The 16,465-nt window shown below is 41.9% G+C and overlaps 2 protein-coding genes across 2 annotated transcripts; both read left to right on the forward strand.

Annotated features, from left to right (window-relative positions):
* Positions 1 to 7,086: 7,086 nt before the first annotated feature.
* Positions 7,087 to 8,357, forward strand: TAS2R3 (taste 2 receptor member 3). The gene has a single exon (XM_017891044.1). It carries the CDS (start codon positions 7,143 to 7,145, stop codon positions 8,091 to 8,093), a length of 951 nt encoding a protein of 316 aa, XP_017746533.1. The 5' UTR covers positions 7,087 to 7,142; the 3' UTR covers positions 8,094 to 8,357.
* A 6,556-nt stretch (positions 8,358 to 14,913) lies between these two features.
* Positions 14,914 to 15,895, forward strand: TAS2R4 (taste 2 receptor member 4). The gene has a single exon (XM_017891043.1). It carries the CDS (start codon positions 14,955 to 14,957, stop codon positions 15,852 to 15,854), a length of 900 nt encoding a protein of 299 aa, XP_017746532.1. The 5' UTR covers positions 14,914 to 14,954; the 3' UTR covers positions 15,855 to 15,895.
* The last annotated feature ends 570 nt before the right edge of the window (positions 15,896 to 16,465 follow it).

Below are 16,465 nucleotides of genomic sequence, written 5' to 3' on the forward strand. Positions count from 1 at the left end.
TGACCAAAATAAAGGGGCTACAGGCCTCATGCAAGTCTGAAACTTGGCAGAGCAGTCATTAAATCTTAAAGCTCTGAAATAATCTCCTTTGACTCTATGTCTCACATGTAGGCCACCCCAGGGCATGCTGATGCAAGAGGCGAGCTCCCACAATCTTGGTCTTGGGCAGCTGCCCCTGCCTTCCTGTGGCTCAGCAAGGTACAGCCCCTGTGTCTGCTTTCATGGGCTGGTGTTGAATGCTTGCAGCATTTCCAGGCACATGGTGCAAACTGTCAGTGGATCTACCTTTCTGGGGTCTGGAGGATGGGTGCCCTCTTCTCACAGCTCCACTAGGCAGTGCCCCAGTGGGGACTCTGTTGGGGGTCTACAACCCCACATTTTCTTTCCACATTGCTGTAGCAGAGGTTCTCCTTGAGGGCTCCTTTTAGCCATGGCTGGTGCTGGATCCGCTGGGATGCATGGAACCAAGTCCTGAGGCTGCACAGAGAAGTTGGGCCCTGGGCGTGGCCCAGGAAAACATGTTTCCCTCCAAGGCCTCTGGGCCTGTGATAGGAGGGGCTGCTGTGAAGGTCTCTGACATGCCCTAGAGACATTTTCCCCATTGTCTTGGCTATTAACATTAGGCTCCTTGTTACTTATGCAAATTTCTTCAGCCAACTTGAATTCCTTCTCAGAGAGTTGGTTTTTCTTTTCTACCACATGGTCAGGCTGCACATTTTCCAAACCTTTATGCTCCGCTTCTCTTAAACATAAGGTTCAGTTTCAAACTCTGAATGCATATAAACGAACACTTTCAGAATAAGCCAGCTTACCTCTTGAATGCTTTGCTGCTTAGAGATTTCTTCTGCCAGATACCCTAAACATCTCTCCCAAGTTCAAACTTCCACAGATCTCTAGGGCAGGGGCAAAATGCCACCAATCTCTTTGCTGAAGCATAGCATGAGTGAGCTTTACTCTAGTTCCCAATTAAGTTCTTCATCGCCATCTGAGACCACCACAGCCTGGACTTCATTGTCCATATCACTATCAGCATTTTGGTCAAAGACATACAGCAAGTCTCTAGGCTAAAGTTCCTAACTTACCCACATCTTCCTGTCTTCTGAGCTCCCTGAACTGTTCCAACCTCGGCCTCTTACCCAGTTCCAAAGTCGTTTCTACATTTTTAGGTTATTGTTATAGCAGTGCCCTATTCCCAGGACCAGTTCTCTGTATTAGTCCATTTTCACACTGCTGTAAAGATACTACCTGAGACTGGATAATTTATAAGCAAAGGAGATTTAATTGACTCACAGTTCCACATGGCTGGAAAGGCTTCAGGGAACTGACAATTATGGTGGAAGGCAAAGGGGAAGCAAGGCTCGTCTTACGTGGTGGCAGGAGAGAGACAGCAAGCAGGGGAAACTGTCACTTTTAAAACCATCAGCTCTTGTGAGAACTCCCTCACTATCCCAAGAATAGCATGGGAGAAACCGCCTCCATGATCCAATCACCACCAGGTCCCTCCCTTGACATGTGGGGATTACAATTTGAGATGAGATTTGGGTGGGGACAGAGGCAAACCATACCACCAACCTTTTATTTTCTTCAAATGTTGACACATTTATTGTATAATACTAATCAAATTCATTGATATTACCACAGAAATCAGAAAGTGTTAGAAATCTGTCAAATTCCTTACGGAGAATGTAGATTTTCCAAACTTTTACATTCAGGGGTACATGTGTAGGTTTGTTACATAGGTTAACTCCTGTCGTGGGCGTTTGTTGTACAGATTATTTAGTCACCCAAGTATTAAGTCTAGTACCCATTAGTTATTTTTCCTGATCCTCTCACTCCCACCCTTCACCCTCTAGTAGGCCCCAGCGTCTGCCGTTCCCCTCTATGTGTCCATGTGTTCTCATCATTTACCTCACAGTTGTATGTGAGAACATTAGGTATTTGGTTTTCTGTTCCTGCATTAGTTTGCCAAGAATAGTGGTCTCCAGCTCCATCCATGTCCCTGCAAAGACATGATCCCATTCTTTTTTATGACTGCATAGTATTCCATGGTGTATATGTACCATGTTTCCTTCATCCAGTCTACCATTGATGGACATTTAGATTGATTCCATGTCTTTGCTATTGTGAATAGTGCTACAGTGAACATCCCACAGCCAACCTTTCAAGAGTGACCCATGCCACGTGCATCTAAATCACACTGGGAATTTAATCGGTTTTGGTTGGAGGGAGAGTTATGAGTGAAGGAGAATACCTCTACCTCTTAATTCTTTCTGATTTTCAGTTTAATGATCTTACAAGAAATGAGTCAGTTTCTCTACCACGTTATCTTAACATATTCCTCTTCCTTTATATCAAGCACTGTCTTTTTACTGGTTAGAGTAAGTTCAGAGCGTCTGCTCCTTTCATTGTTTACTCATTACCAGTTGAAATAATCAAGAATGTTGCTTAAGAATTTGTCAGACCCACTTTTTAGAGAATGAGACTTTTGGCAGGCATTAGCAGCATTGAAGTCTCCCCTCACTATTGTAATTTGCTTCTGAGCCAGTCCCACAGTCTGTACTAGGATAGTGTGTAACTTTTTAGGTTGTCAGCATCATGCAACTACAGTAATGAAATTATTTATTTATTTATTTTTGAGATGGAATCTTGCTCTGTTGCCCAGGCTGGAATGCAGTGATGCAATCTTGGCTCACTGCAACCTCTGCCTCTTGGGTTCAAGTGATTCTCCTGTCTCAGCCTCCCAAGTAGCTGGGATTACAGGCGCGTACCACACCACCTGGCTAATTTTTGTATTTTTAGTAGAGACAGGGTTTCACCATGTTGGCCAGGCCAGTCTCGAACTCCTTACTTCAAGTGATCTGTCTACCTCAGCCTCCCAAAGTGCTGGGACTACAGGCACGATGAAATTCTTTTTTTTTTTTTTTTTGTCTCTTTATTCTTCATCATTTTTTCTCTGCCATGTCAGGGTCTTGTTTTGCCATTATAGGTGCACACCTTGACATTTAGTTTCTCTGCCTTACCTGTCATTTGAAAAAAAAGTGGTCTATAATAATAGTTCAGAATTAAGGCTGTGCAGTCAGCTTGGATTTGAATTACTGCTTCTCCACTCGACAGTTGAGTGGTCTCTCTCGTGAGTTAATTAACTTTATCTGCCTCAGATCTTTGTTGTTTTGTTTTCCTGGAAGTAAAACAAGGATAATAGTTCCTCCTTCATAGGCGTGCTGTGAAAAGCACAATAAGTAACACAGTGCATATAACCTATATAATACATAGTAACTGAAACAAGTGCTCAATACATCTTGGCTGTTATTATTATTCTAATTTTTATTTTAAACAAGGTATTTATTTATTTATTGAGACGGAGCCTCGCTCTGTCGCCAGGCTGGAGTGCAGCAGCGCCATCTTGGCTCACTGCAACCTCTGCCTCCCAGGTTCAAGTGATTCTCCTGCCTCAGCTTCTGGAGTAGCTGGGACTACAGGTGTGCACCATCACGCCCAGTTAATTTTTATATTTTTGGTAGAGATGGGGTTTCACGATGTTGGCCAGGATGGTCTCGATCTCCTGACCTTGTAATCCACCCACCTCAACCTCCCAAAGTGCTGGGATTACAGGTATGAGCCACTGCACCTGACCATATAATTCTTTTAAGTCACTATGTCCATCTTGCCAAGTCTTGTGTGATATTTACAAAGCATATTAACCTTAAAATAGTTTATTGTACCTGACTTGTTTTGTTGTTAACTTTCATGAATTACTAAACAGCTTATTCCATGTTAGTGATTTGTTTTATGCTTTTAATCTTCCACAACTATTTATAATCAATCTGTGTATCTTTTTAAACTCTGAAGTCAGTTGGGCATCTGCTATATGTCATGCACCCATATAGGACCTGGATGTAGGGACGAATATAACAGGATTCCTGCACTGAAAGAATTCGCAATTAAGCTTATGGAGGGTTAGGGAGGATAAGCAGAAACCTTTGTAGCTAACTGTGATAGGGTGTGAGGAGTAGCTTAGAAGAGAATAGATAGGTTAGCTTTCAGCAGAGGAAACAGCACGAGCAAAGATCCAGAAACAAAAGTTTATGAAACAAAGGTGAGATATGGAAAGTGGGTTGGGGCTAGATAGTAAAGGGCCTTGAAAGCTTTCAGAGAACTTTGGCAATGGGGAGCAATAGAAGGTCTGAAAACAAGAACATCTTATCAGAATTGTGCTTTAGAAGGAGAACAACAAAGACAGAGTGAAGGGCTGAAAGGAGAAAGCCTAGAGGCAGTTAGGAAGCTCTGTACTAAGCCTAGAAAGGTTAGCAAGAGTGGGGATGAGAGGTGACTTGAGGGGCGTTTGGGATTCAAATTGATTTGACAAATGAGAATTGTGTACCGATTTTGTGCCAGACCCTGTGCTAGGCTCTGTGTTAGAAATACTGCAGAGAATCACTTACAGCTTCTGCCCAAGATCTAGTGGTGACGGAACCACTATCACTGAGAGGAAATGCAATTCAGAGGTGGTTCTGAGGTTTCTGCATGGAGACGTGTGGATAGTAGCACTTCATTTCTGAGTTTATGGAACATGGATGTGGGAGCAGAGTTGAGAGGGGGAAAGATAATGAGCTTAGTTTTGAATATGGTTTATCCATAGACTTTCTAACTGCTCCTTGGCAGGGCATTAATTATGTTAGTCGAGCTCAGAGGAGAAGTTGAGACAGGAGTGATTATTCTTTTTCTTCTGCCAAACACATTATAAACTGGTTATTTTCTTTATTTTTAATTTTTAAAATTTATTTATCCTTTATCTATAACATATGTACATATGTTGGAGTCTTGCTCTGTCTCCCAGGCTGGAGTGCAGCGATGCGATCATAGCTCACTGCAGCCTCAAACTCATGGGTGCAAGTGATGCTCTCACCTTGGCCTCCTGGGTCGCCGGGATGATAAACATGAGCCACCATGCCTGGCTGTGAGATAACTTTAAAGCATTCTAGCTTTCTGTTGTAGAGTCTAGCTTTCTATTTTAGAAAACCATATTGTGGAAAAGATTTCCAGTTGCCCACCTGTTTTACAGTGTACCTGGGACTTGCCTTAATCATGTACGGTAGGAGACAACTGCTTTAATCATGTCACGGAGACAACTGCTTTGAAAGAAGAGTCTTTTATTTCACAGTTCCCAATAGGAGGTGGCATGCTATGCCATGCAGGGCCACTTAGGGACGCACTGGAGTTGGTCAGGAGGAAGAAGCAGAGGGGAAAACATGAGCCAGAGCCTTTGTTGTGCTTTTCATAGGGAAGCAATGAGTAAGGTACTGGTGGAAAGCTGAGCAAGTTTAGGATTGGGTAGTTTGAATAATTTCAGCAGGCTCCAGGCTCTCAAGATGGTCCCTAGTTATCAGGTGCCTGGCCCTGGGGTGACTGAAAGCAAGGTCGTAGTGTCCTGGGCTCGTTTTCTACATCCTAAGCAAAGGAGGTAGATGGGAGGGGCAGTATGGATTCAGGATTGGCTGGTTTGCTTATCCAAGGTGTTTTCTCAGGCAAGTTGTTTGCTAACTCTAGGAATTAGCTCACCTTGGGAGGGCACGCCTTCTCTGGGTCTGCAAGGCCCAAAAGTGTCAAAGCATAAAATATAGAAAATAAACATGGTCAATGCACTACCCAGTATCTATTGCCCCTTCTGTATTTATAGAACCCCGTTGTGAGAGGGTGCGCAGTGCATGCACTGCATTCCTATTCTTTTCAGTTAGGGGTTGCCAAGGGGCTATAGGCAGAAGTCACTTGGTGATGCTCTCAGGGAACTTTTTATATGAGTAACTCTTGGGAGGCATATCCGGTGTGCTTCCCCAGACTCTCATCCTACAGCTTTTTCTTTTTTGTCTGAAATGTGGACATTTCATGGCTGGATTTCCAGTTGCCATCTTAGATCATGAGGCAATCTTCAGAATGGATGATAGAAGAAGCTGGGATCTGCGATCACCATGCAACCACCATACCAGCCTGGACAGTTTGCCTCTGGACTGCTTTGGGGGACACAAATATACCTCTCCTCTAAGCCACTTATTTGTGTTGTGTACTTAAACCTAATTCTTCCTTATTCATACATTATTGACTTTGTCTCCACATACATGAGCAAGTCTTTACTCTTACCTTTCTCTTACATGACCTTCCATGGCAAGAAGAAGTAAAATCTTATTGTTATTCCATGGTCCTTTAGGTTTTAAACTAATGGAAGGGAGTGGGGCATAAAAAGTACACAAACCTTAGCAATTAAGTTTAAAAAGAGTGAACATAAGCATACTTTAATATAAACTGAGTACTGTTTAATTCTGCATATAATCCTGAGTGAAGATCCTTAATAAATAGCCCCTTGTTAAATAGAGGAGCTCTTAGGTTAAGAACAGAAGTATTGTTCTTATGCTTCCCTTGGCAGTATTATAGCAGACTAGAAATCCAGAGTGGCTCTGAGACTTCCCACTGCAAGTCCAAGATCGGGATGTAAGCTTGGCCACTTTCTGGTGAGGCTTCTTTTCCTGGCTTGTAGCTTACCGCCATCTCCCTGCATGTAAGCCAGGTTCCAAGGAGCAGGTCTTTTAATTCTAATCCAGGATCAATGGCACTGAACTTTTACAATTTTATGCACTTAAACCTCACTCCAGGTGGATAGTGGATCCTAGTGGTATTCCTTTTCTGTATCTCTGAGTCCTCCCTCCTGAGGAATGAGACTTTTTACTCTTCTGAGTAATTCTGAGCCTCCTCCATTTGGTGCCGCTCATCTTTCTGTTTTGGGTAGCTCAGAGCCCTACACCCTTTGAAATTGAGTCCAAGTCCTCCATCATCTTTGTGACCTAGATCTCTTCCTTCTCTATGTGACACTGGACACTACTCATTTGCATTTTAGCAAAGAGCTGCTAAGTTTAGGTTCATAGATGGAATGTGACAATCCATATCATCTGTGAAGAGGACAGACTAACCTGAAAGAGCCAGAGAGGATTCCCTAAATTGTGCTCTACGACAGACTAAATTGGGCAGAGACGAGAGACAGGTACAGTGAAGCAACAGGTAGAGGAGTAGATTAACGAGAAAAATATCAAATCAGTGAGGAGATTCTACATATCAACAGAAAGAACAAAGATCAGGACTGCCTAATTGCTGACATGATGGGACTCACCGAGGGGGTGTTCCTGATTGTGTGTGGCACTCAGTTCACACTGGGAATTCTGGTCAATGGTTTCATTGGTTTGGTCAATGGTAGGAGCTGGTTCAAGACCAAGAGAATGTCTTTGTCTGACTTCATCATTGCCACCCTGGCACTCTCGAGGATCATTCTGCTGTGTATTATCTTGACTGATAGTTTTTTAATAGTATTCTCTGTCAACGAACATGATTCAGGGATAATAATGCAAATTATTGATGTTTTCTGGACATCTACAAACCATCTGAGCATTTGGTTTGCCACTTGTCTTGGTGTCCTCTACTGCTTGAAAATTGCCAGTTTCTCTCACCCCACATTCCTCTGGCTCAAGTGGAGAGTTTCTAGGGTGCTGGTATGGATGCTGTTGGGTGCACTGCTCTTATCCTGTGGTAGTACCACATCTCTGATCAATGAGTTTAAGCTCTATTCTGTCCTTAGGGGAATTGAGGCCACCAGGAATGTGACTGAACACTTCAGAAAGAAGAGGAATGAGTATTATCTGATCCATGTTCTTGGGACTCTGTGGTACCTGCCTCCCTTAATTGTGTCCCTGGCCTCCTACTTTTTGCTCATCTTCTCCTTGGGGAGGCACACACGGCAGATGCTGCAAAATAGTACAAGCTCCAGAGAACCAAGCACTGAGGCCCACAAGAGGGCCATCAGAATCATCCTTTCCTTCTTCTTTCTCTTCTTACTTTACTTTCTTGCCTTTTTAATTGCATCATTTGGTCATTTCCTACCAAAAACCAAGATGGCTAAGATGATTGGCGAAGTAATGACAATGTTTTATCCTGCTGGCCACTCATTTATTGTCATTCTGGGGAACAGCAAACTGAAGCAGACATTTGTACAGATGCTCCAGTGTGAGTCTGGCCACCTGAAGCCTGGATCCAAGGGACCCATTTTCTCTTAGAGTAACAGAGGGCCTGGGGTGGAGCCCGTGAGCCTTTTGCCTGGCTCAAGACTACGAGACTCTCCCTGACCCTCCCATGATACCAGTTCCATAACATCACTAGGAGAGAAACCCTGACTGCTTTGCCCCTGGTCCCTGGGGACCTCTTCCAAGGTGAAAGCCATGCTTCTCACGGCCTCTCTCTGTATGGTGGTTGTGGAGGTGGGGAGGGCGCAGGAGTAGTAGTGTTTTGGAAATGATAATGTTGTAAGAACACTCTCACTATAAACACACGCTGCTGTATTTTAATGATCATCAGCTCAACACAATGAGTCTGATTACTAGTTTCAACTTAAATTAGATAGTAACAGTGATAAACATAAAATTGCATAGTAGACTTGAAGGAAAGAGCAAAAGTTTTGCAGTCCTGTAGATGTGGGCTCGAGTTCTGATTCTGGCCGGGATTTTTGGGCTCAGGTGAGTTACTTTAATTACCTGTCTGATCCCCTCTTCTGATCCCTACTGGCCATTTTAGCATAGTGTGTTACGTAAAGTACTCAGTAAGTGAAGGCTATTATTGTGCTAATATTGGATTGTGCAGCGACAGCAATTTCCATATGATTCCAGTTTCCACAAACCCATTGTGTAATGATGAAAACAGTGGAAAGAAAATTAAGACCTTTAGATTCTAGATTGCAATTCAATCTTGCATTTCATGATCATTTTGCTAAAGTACATTTTCAAGTAATTATTTTGTAGATTGGCCAAAAGACCAAGTGGTTTTGTTTTTATTTTCGACCAAGATGCCCACCTGGTTTTAAAATTACAGTTTTATCAAATGTAATATAAGCAAATTTTATGTTTAATCAATTTTATTTAAACAGAAGTATATAGATGCTGATTTACTTCCTGTTACTAACAATTTTGACATGTCAATGAAAAGATATTGCTTGATATCCTGAAGAATTCTCAAATTTGTAAACATATTCAGTTAATACATATGGCATTATTCAGAAATGTGGATTTCTAGTCCTAATGGGACTCTCAGAAGTGGATTGTTGTGGCTAAGAATGTGGACCCTGAAGCCAGACAACCCGTGTTTAAATTTGGCTTTGGCCCTTTTGAACTGGGTGACCTTGGGGAAACTTCTTAACCAGTCTCTATTTAACTTTCTTCACTTGTGAAATAGAAATAGTAATTGTGTGCGTGTGTGTGTGTGTGTGTGTGTGCTGGGATAAAGTTGTTGGAAGGAATGAGCGAATTAACATATGAAAAGTGCTGTCCTACATGGAGTAAACACACAATAAAACTGCTATCGTTGTTGTTATTTTGTGAAAAGGAGCATATTTTGACATAATAAAAAGGAGTATATTTGGACATAGCATGAATGTGCATTACATTACTGGACATTTGGTCATATGTAACCGGAAATTAACATTAGGGTTGTTCTGGGATTTATATCTTAATTTCTAAAATGACGGGAAAAAAATTTCCTTTGGTCTGCCCAGTTTGCATTATCCCATTGAATTAAACACCTCCCCAACCAGCAGGTGGGGGCTCAGGAGAAAAACCACATTACTGATAGATAAAATAAAGAACTGACTTGTTTTCAGCACATTTGAGCTTGTAGAGTGAGTAAATTTTGTTGGCCACACTATCATTAAATTGTCATTGTGACTTGGTGGAGCTGAGCCAATGGGCTGAGGAACATTTCCAGGTTAACACTGAAATACATATTTTCAGGAGTTGATGAGTGGAGTTTCTTGGCCGTGTTCTGTCTGATCTCAGTTTCCATTTGTGGCCAGACAGGGTATTCATAGCCAGAGAGGAAGGATTTCTGAGTTATCCTTGGCTTTTCAGGCTTCTCCCCTTATTGCCCAGCTAGCAGATCCTCCTTGAGAAAGGGATGAGTGCTGCCTAGCTTCTGGATGTTGCCGTAATATTCCAGGAATGAATACATTTCTCACTTCATTTTGATTCTGGCTAGCCTTGATTCCAGTTCATTCCTTCCTGCCACAAACATTTATTTAACACTTATTGTGTACCAAGCACTGTACCAGACCCAGCACTGTACGAGACGCTTGTTCCTTGAACACGGTTCTGTTCTCAAAAACATTACGTAGTGGGCCATAAAGACACAGTAACAAGTATTTAATTGCTGCATCACTGAAACAGGTGCTTCAGGTACAATAAAGAGATCATCCTATCTTGAGGGTCCTGGTGCAGGTGATCTTTGTCTCTAGACCCCTTTTGTGTCAGCCTTGAAAATGTGCACTCAGATCTCTGCTGTGGAGGCTCAACTGACTGATGGCTCCAGCTTGGGAGATCCATTACCGTGAGGCCACATTTCCTGCAGTCTTCTCCCAGCCAGTGGTGGAGCACTGTGGAGTACTAAGGCAAGTCTGTTTTGCTGAGACATGGGACTCCTCTAACAGGCAATTTTGGCCAAGGACTCTGCATCAGCTTGGTTGAAGTTTTCTTGGACCTCTACTGCGCTTTTGAACTCTCTCTACCTGATTATTCCATACCCCACTTTACCTCTTCCCCTTTTATAGCTGTCAAACCTACATTGCTATCTGAATACTCTGCTCACTTCCTCTGGCTCCCACCCACCTAAGATCTCTTGCACATCTAATCTTTTTTAAGCCTCTGCCTCTTGGCAGATCTCTCATGTAAGTAATCTCTTTATTAAAGAGCTTAGTGCAGACGATAAAGATACTCACTAAAAGACATATAAGTGTACGTGCATGTGTGTGTGTGTGTTCAAAGTGCACCAGAATTCTAGAAATCATTCCAGATTCTGCCTTCTCCTACAACCTCAGTATCCATTTAGTTGCCAGATCCCCTTGGTTGTACTTCAAAACATTTCTCTCACATGTTCCCTGGTCTCCATTTCCACTCTTTTCAGCCCATCAGAGTGATTGCAACAGGATTCTAACTAGCTTCCTGTTTCCAACTCCATCCCCTTCCAGCAAAGCCTTTCCTCATTACTTGGATTGTATTCTTCATACAGTGAAAAGAGTAATGCTCCCCTCTTAAAAGTCTTGCAGTGGCTCTCCATTGCTTTGGGTAAAGTCCAGACTACTTAGTTTACAGCATAAAGCCAGTCATCATTTGGCCTGTGTTTTCTTTTTAGTTTCATCTTCTTGTTCCTTGCTTTTCCAAAAGAACTTTGAACTGCTTCTAGTTCCCAAATATGCCGTACTCTTCTTGTTGCTATGCTTTTCCATGTGCTGCTTTCTATACCTAGAATTATCTTTCTTATCAACTGTGTCAACTTCTCTTATTCTTCAAGACCTCCCTACTCCAGGAAACTTTGTCTGATTCTTTTAGGTGAAGCTAAGCACTTATTCTGTGTGTTTTTCTAATGTTGTACATGCCTCTGATCACATTAGTGTAATAATTATGTCCAAATTCTGTACCTACTATGGCATAGATACTTCCTGATTTATCTTTCCAGTTTCATCTCCCACTATTTCTCTTCCTATCCTTGTACCCCTCCCCTCTTCTGTTTTCTGAACCCACCACACACTGTCACCTCTTAGTCTGCATGTAGAGTTCTCTGCTTGCAATATCCTTCTTTCTCCCTACCTTAGCTTTTTTTGGATAATCTCTTTGCATCCTTTAAGACTGAATGTATATGTCTTGTCAGTTCCTGAACTGCCAAAACTGGATCAAGCGTGCCTCCTGAACACTCCTGTTGTGCTCCTTGTGTTTCCTTATTATGGCATCTGAAACTCTCAACTCTAATTGTCTATTCATCTGTCTTTTTTTTTTTTACCATTTTGTATATTCTTTGAAGGCAGGTGTGCTGTGGGTGATTCTTCTCTGTTTCCCCAGCACCTAACAGTGCCTGGCTGATAACCACAGTTTATAGAATGAAAGAACCAGTGAGGGAAGTCTAGTGTAGTAGAAAGAGCTCAGTCTCAGACCTTTCAGCTTAGCCACTCGTTTGCTGCTATGGTTTCGATGTCACCTCCAAAACTCATGCCAGAATGTAATTGTGCCCTTGTAACAGTGTTGAGAGGTGGGGCCTTTAAGAGTTGACTGGGTCATGAGGGCTTTGCCCTCATGAATGGATTAATGCAGGAGTGGGTTTGTTATTGCAGGAGTTTGGCCCCATTTTCCTGTCTTGTTCTCATGTACACATTCTTGCCCTCTGCCGTGTTATGAAGTACTAAGTAGTCCCTCATTAGATGCCAAGCTGATGCCAGCACCATGCTTTTGGACTTCCCAGCTTCCAGAACTGTGAGCCAACTAGACTTCTTTTCTTTATAAATTTCCCAATCTGTGGTATTCTGTTAGAGCAGGAGAAAATGGGCCAAGGCATTTGCTCTGGTATTAAGCAGTCACTTATTTTCCCTGATCTTCATTTTCCTCACTCATAAATAGGATAACCATATACTCCTCCTAGGATGCCTGGTGCACTGCTGGGAACATAGTAAGCATTTTTAAAAAAAACACAAGAAATGGAAGTTTTCTTCTTTCTCGTAAGTGCCACATATACTTTTTTGAAAAAATTTCAAACTTTTAAATTCCTGTTTCTTCATGACTGACCTAATTCTTTAGAGCTGTCATCAAATAAGTTAAGTGCCATTCATTTGCTTTGATAATTTGCCCTAAAGCTTTTCTTACAGACCTGTCAAGAAGCAGAGTTTGGACCCATGCCTGCAATGCCTGCTAGTTGGTCTTCTTGGGCTCTAGTAAATAATCAAACTTACAAGACTGTCTTAGTCCACTGTGATACCAGCCTACTCAGACGGATAGAGTTGAGGGACCTAATTTACCAGCAGGGCAGTGTCAGGCCTTCCTCTTTTGCAGAGTCTTTGGTGCAGGCCATACAGTTCAGGTACAATAATAAGAGATATACATTAGAGGAAGGGTGGGAGCTGCCATAAATTAAAAGCTTCGTGTCCCAAAAGATCCAATTTATCATATTATAATTTTGTAGACAAAGCTTCTAGGGTTGAGTCAAGATACAGGCACATGAGAAGGAAGCCCAATGCATGCAGTCTCCATAAGATACTTATTACAGTTCACTTACACTTCCTTCCAGTCAAGTTGCAATTTGCCAATCAGGAGTCATTTGTTTTTGGTCTAGAAACATAGTTGATGTTCTCACCCTTATCAGGTTGATAAGAAAAACAGCTAGGAATTTTAACTGTAGGTCAAATTCTCATGCAGAGGGAGAAAGTGTTCTGCTAACACTTCCTATACTGACCCTTGTGGAAATAACTTCTAACTGAATGAGCTCATTCATTGATTGTGCTAGCCAACTTTATCACATCTTAATTACAGCACTTCCTCCTACACAGAACCCAACAATTTGGTATAGTACGTTCTGGATAGAGTCTGTTACTATCTAATTCTGGGATTCCTGCTCTTTTGGCCACATTTATTTCTTATGGTTTACTCTATATTATTTATTTTGTTTAAATGTGATGTTAGTAATATTTTAACTTCACTTTAATGCAGCCATCTATGGATAATTAATTAGAAATCTGTGCTATAATTTTCCTTTTAGTCATAGTCTTCCTGGCTCATTCTGTTTGCCTATTTAACTGATGTGGGCATGCCTCTATCAGTGCCTGTTAGTTTTGAATAAAAAGCTTCTGTAAGCACCTGGGCACCAGGTCAGAGAATTTCTCCAGGCTTGCCTTCCTGTCATCTGTCTTAAAGGGCCTCATGAATGTATTCCCCTCTTCTGGACCTGATTATCATTATATCTTAGCTCCTTTTTCTTGTCTATTTCTATTTGGACTTGGCAGTAGGACTTTGTGCTGTACCTTAATGCTAATTTGGTAACATATGTGGCCGTATCCAGGATTGCACCTTGGTTTCATTCAGCTGCTAGAGTAGATAAGAGATGCCATACTCTTACATTCACCTGTGGTCCGCCATAATATCATTTGCCAGGGATATTGTGCCATTTCCCATCTGAGCAAGCACAGAGAAATCCAGCAATGAGATGCCTAGCTGTTTGGCTCACAAAACTGCAACCAATGCATTACTGTGTATCTCATTTCAGGGTACGTGGATTGACAGTTAAATGCCTAAGAGAAAATAGCCATATGTGATCTAAACATAAACCCAGATTTATAAAAGAAACACCTACAAGGGTTGACTTAATTTTTTCTAAGAAAAACCAGAACATAGCAAATGGTTATGGCACAAATCTATGTATGTAGATAGAGAATGCAAAGCAAAGGGCATCAGAAAGGATGGGATTCATTGAGAAAGGTTTTTTCAAGGAGATATTGGGTCTTTGAACTTGATCTATTAGATCCCTGTAAATCACTGTAGGTGAGTCACTACGGTTGAAAGAGTGGCATTGGCATGGCCAGAATTACAGTTGGAGAAACTGGTTGTGGCAGCAACAGATTAGAGGAGAGAGAGAAATTGGATTCTGGTCATCCATGAATATGAGGCTAGAAGGTGGGTGGGTAGGAGTGAGGAATGAGGATTTCCACCCTATTCTGGCATTTTTATGAAGAAAAACTTTACCGTAAAACAGTGACAGAAACATTGCTGGACTCGAGCTTTCCAATTTGGATTCTAAATTTTTGGAGCCTGTTGTGACTCCTCCCTCTCACCCTCCTGCTCTTGGAGGATTGGACTCCCAGGATCACCTAGGCTCGCTGTAATTAGGCATTTCTAGGGAGAACAGGATACAAATGAAGAAATAGTAATGCAATCCTTGGAAGATTTGCATCTCAGTAAAAGCAGCTGGCCCTTAGATCATTGATGGCTCATTTGCCACGCTGGGGAAAAATTAAAAAGGAGATGTCCTTCTGGCAGGATACTGGTGTCTGCTTATACATTTTGGTATTTCTCCTGCCTCCACTATCAGCACCACAGCTGCTGAATCCTCAATGAGTAAAGATGCTTTGGTTATTCTATTTCTCTGCTACTATTGCCTCAGTTATTTTAAATTTTGTAGGAATCATTGTGAGTCTGTTTATTACAGTGGTCAATTATAAAACTTGGGTCAAAAGCCATAGAATCTCCTCTTCTGAAAGGATCCTGTTCAGCTTGAGCATCACCAGGTTTCTTATGCTGGGACTATTTCTGGTGAACACCATCTATTTAGTCTCTTCAAATAAGGAAAGGTCAGTCTATCTGTCTGTTTTTTTTGTGTTGTGTTTCATGTTTTTGGACTCAAGCAGTCTCTGGTTTGTGACCTTGCTCAACAGCTTGTACTGTGTGAAGATTACCAACTTGCAACACTCAGTGTTTCTCCTGCTGAAGCGGAATATCTCCCCAAAGATTCCCAGACTGCTGCTGGCCTGTGTGCTGATTTCTGCTTTCACCACTTGCCTGTATATCACGCTTAGCCAGGCATCACCTTTTCCTGCACTTGTGACTGAGAGAAATAACACATCATTTAATATCAGTGACGGCATCTTGTCTTTAGTGGTTTCTTTTGTCTTGAGCTCATCTCTCCAGTTCATCATTAATGTGACTTCTGCTTCCTTGCTAATATACTCCTTGAGGAGACACATACAGAGGATGCAGAAAAATGCCACTGGTTTCTGGAATCCCCAGATGGAAGCTCATATAGGTGCTATGAAGCTGATGATCTATTTCCTCATCCTCTACATTCCATATTCAGTTGCTACACTGGTCCAGTATCTCCCCTTTTATGCAGGGATGGATATGGGGACCAAATCCATTTGTCTGATTTTTGCCACCCTTTACTCTCCAGGACATTCTGTTCTCATTATTATCACACATCCTAAACTGAAAACAGCAGCAAAGAAGATTCTTTGTTTCAAAAAATAGTGGAATTTCAGTAAACAATACCTAGATTCACTTGATGGTTTGGGGGCAAGGTTTTCTGTTGGCAGTTTTCCCAGTGGTCTGAGGAATTCAGTTTTGTGATTGCTGATCTGACTCTTAGGCTTTTGAGTGCCTGAATTTCAGCTCATTCTGTAATTGTTTTTGGTATGTAAGTATTTTAAAATAAGGCACATTCTCTAAGAAACTTTTTTGAGGCATTATTTATCATGTATTTTGCATGGCCATTGAATCCATGGATAATGGAAATCATCACATTGTTTCATTGTCTATTAAAGTATAATGGGAAATACTTCCACATAGAGAATACATTGGGGTGCACATGATGAGTTAAATGTTTGTGGTTTAGCTGCGGAGCCCTGAGTAAGGGCTCAGCAGTGGGTAGGTGGTCACTGGGAGCCACTAGACTGACTGAAAGCAGAGGACAGTACAAAGAGAAAAGGAAAAAAGGTTTCAGAGAGAAAAGAAGGAAAGAGAAAGGTGAAAAGAACACTGGGGGACAAGACAGAAAAAGTGTCCTCACACTTGCTGGGTAACAGTAACTGAACTATTCCTACCAAGAAACCCTAAGGTTTCTAGGCTTGTTCTGGAAAAGA

Source organism: Rhinopithecus bieti, unplaced genomic scaffold (genome assembly GCF_001698545.2).
Source record: "Rhinopithecus bieti isolate Rb0 unplaced genomic scaffold, ASM169854v2 scaffold_20175, whole genome shotgun sequence".
In the NCBI taxonomy this organism is placed as follows: Eukaryota; Metazoa; Chordata; class Mammalia; order Primates; family Cercopithecidae; genus Rhinopithecus; species Rhinopithecus bieti.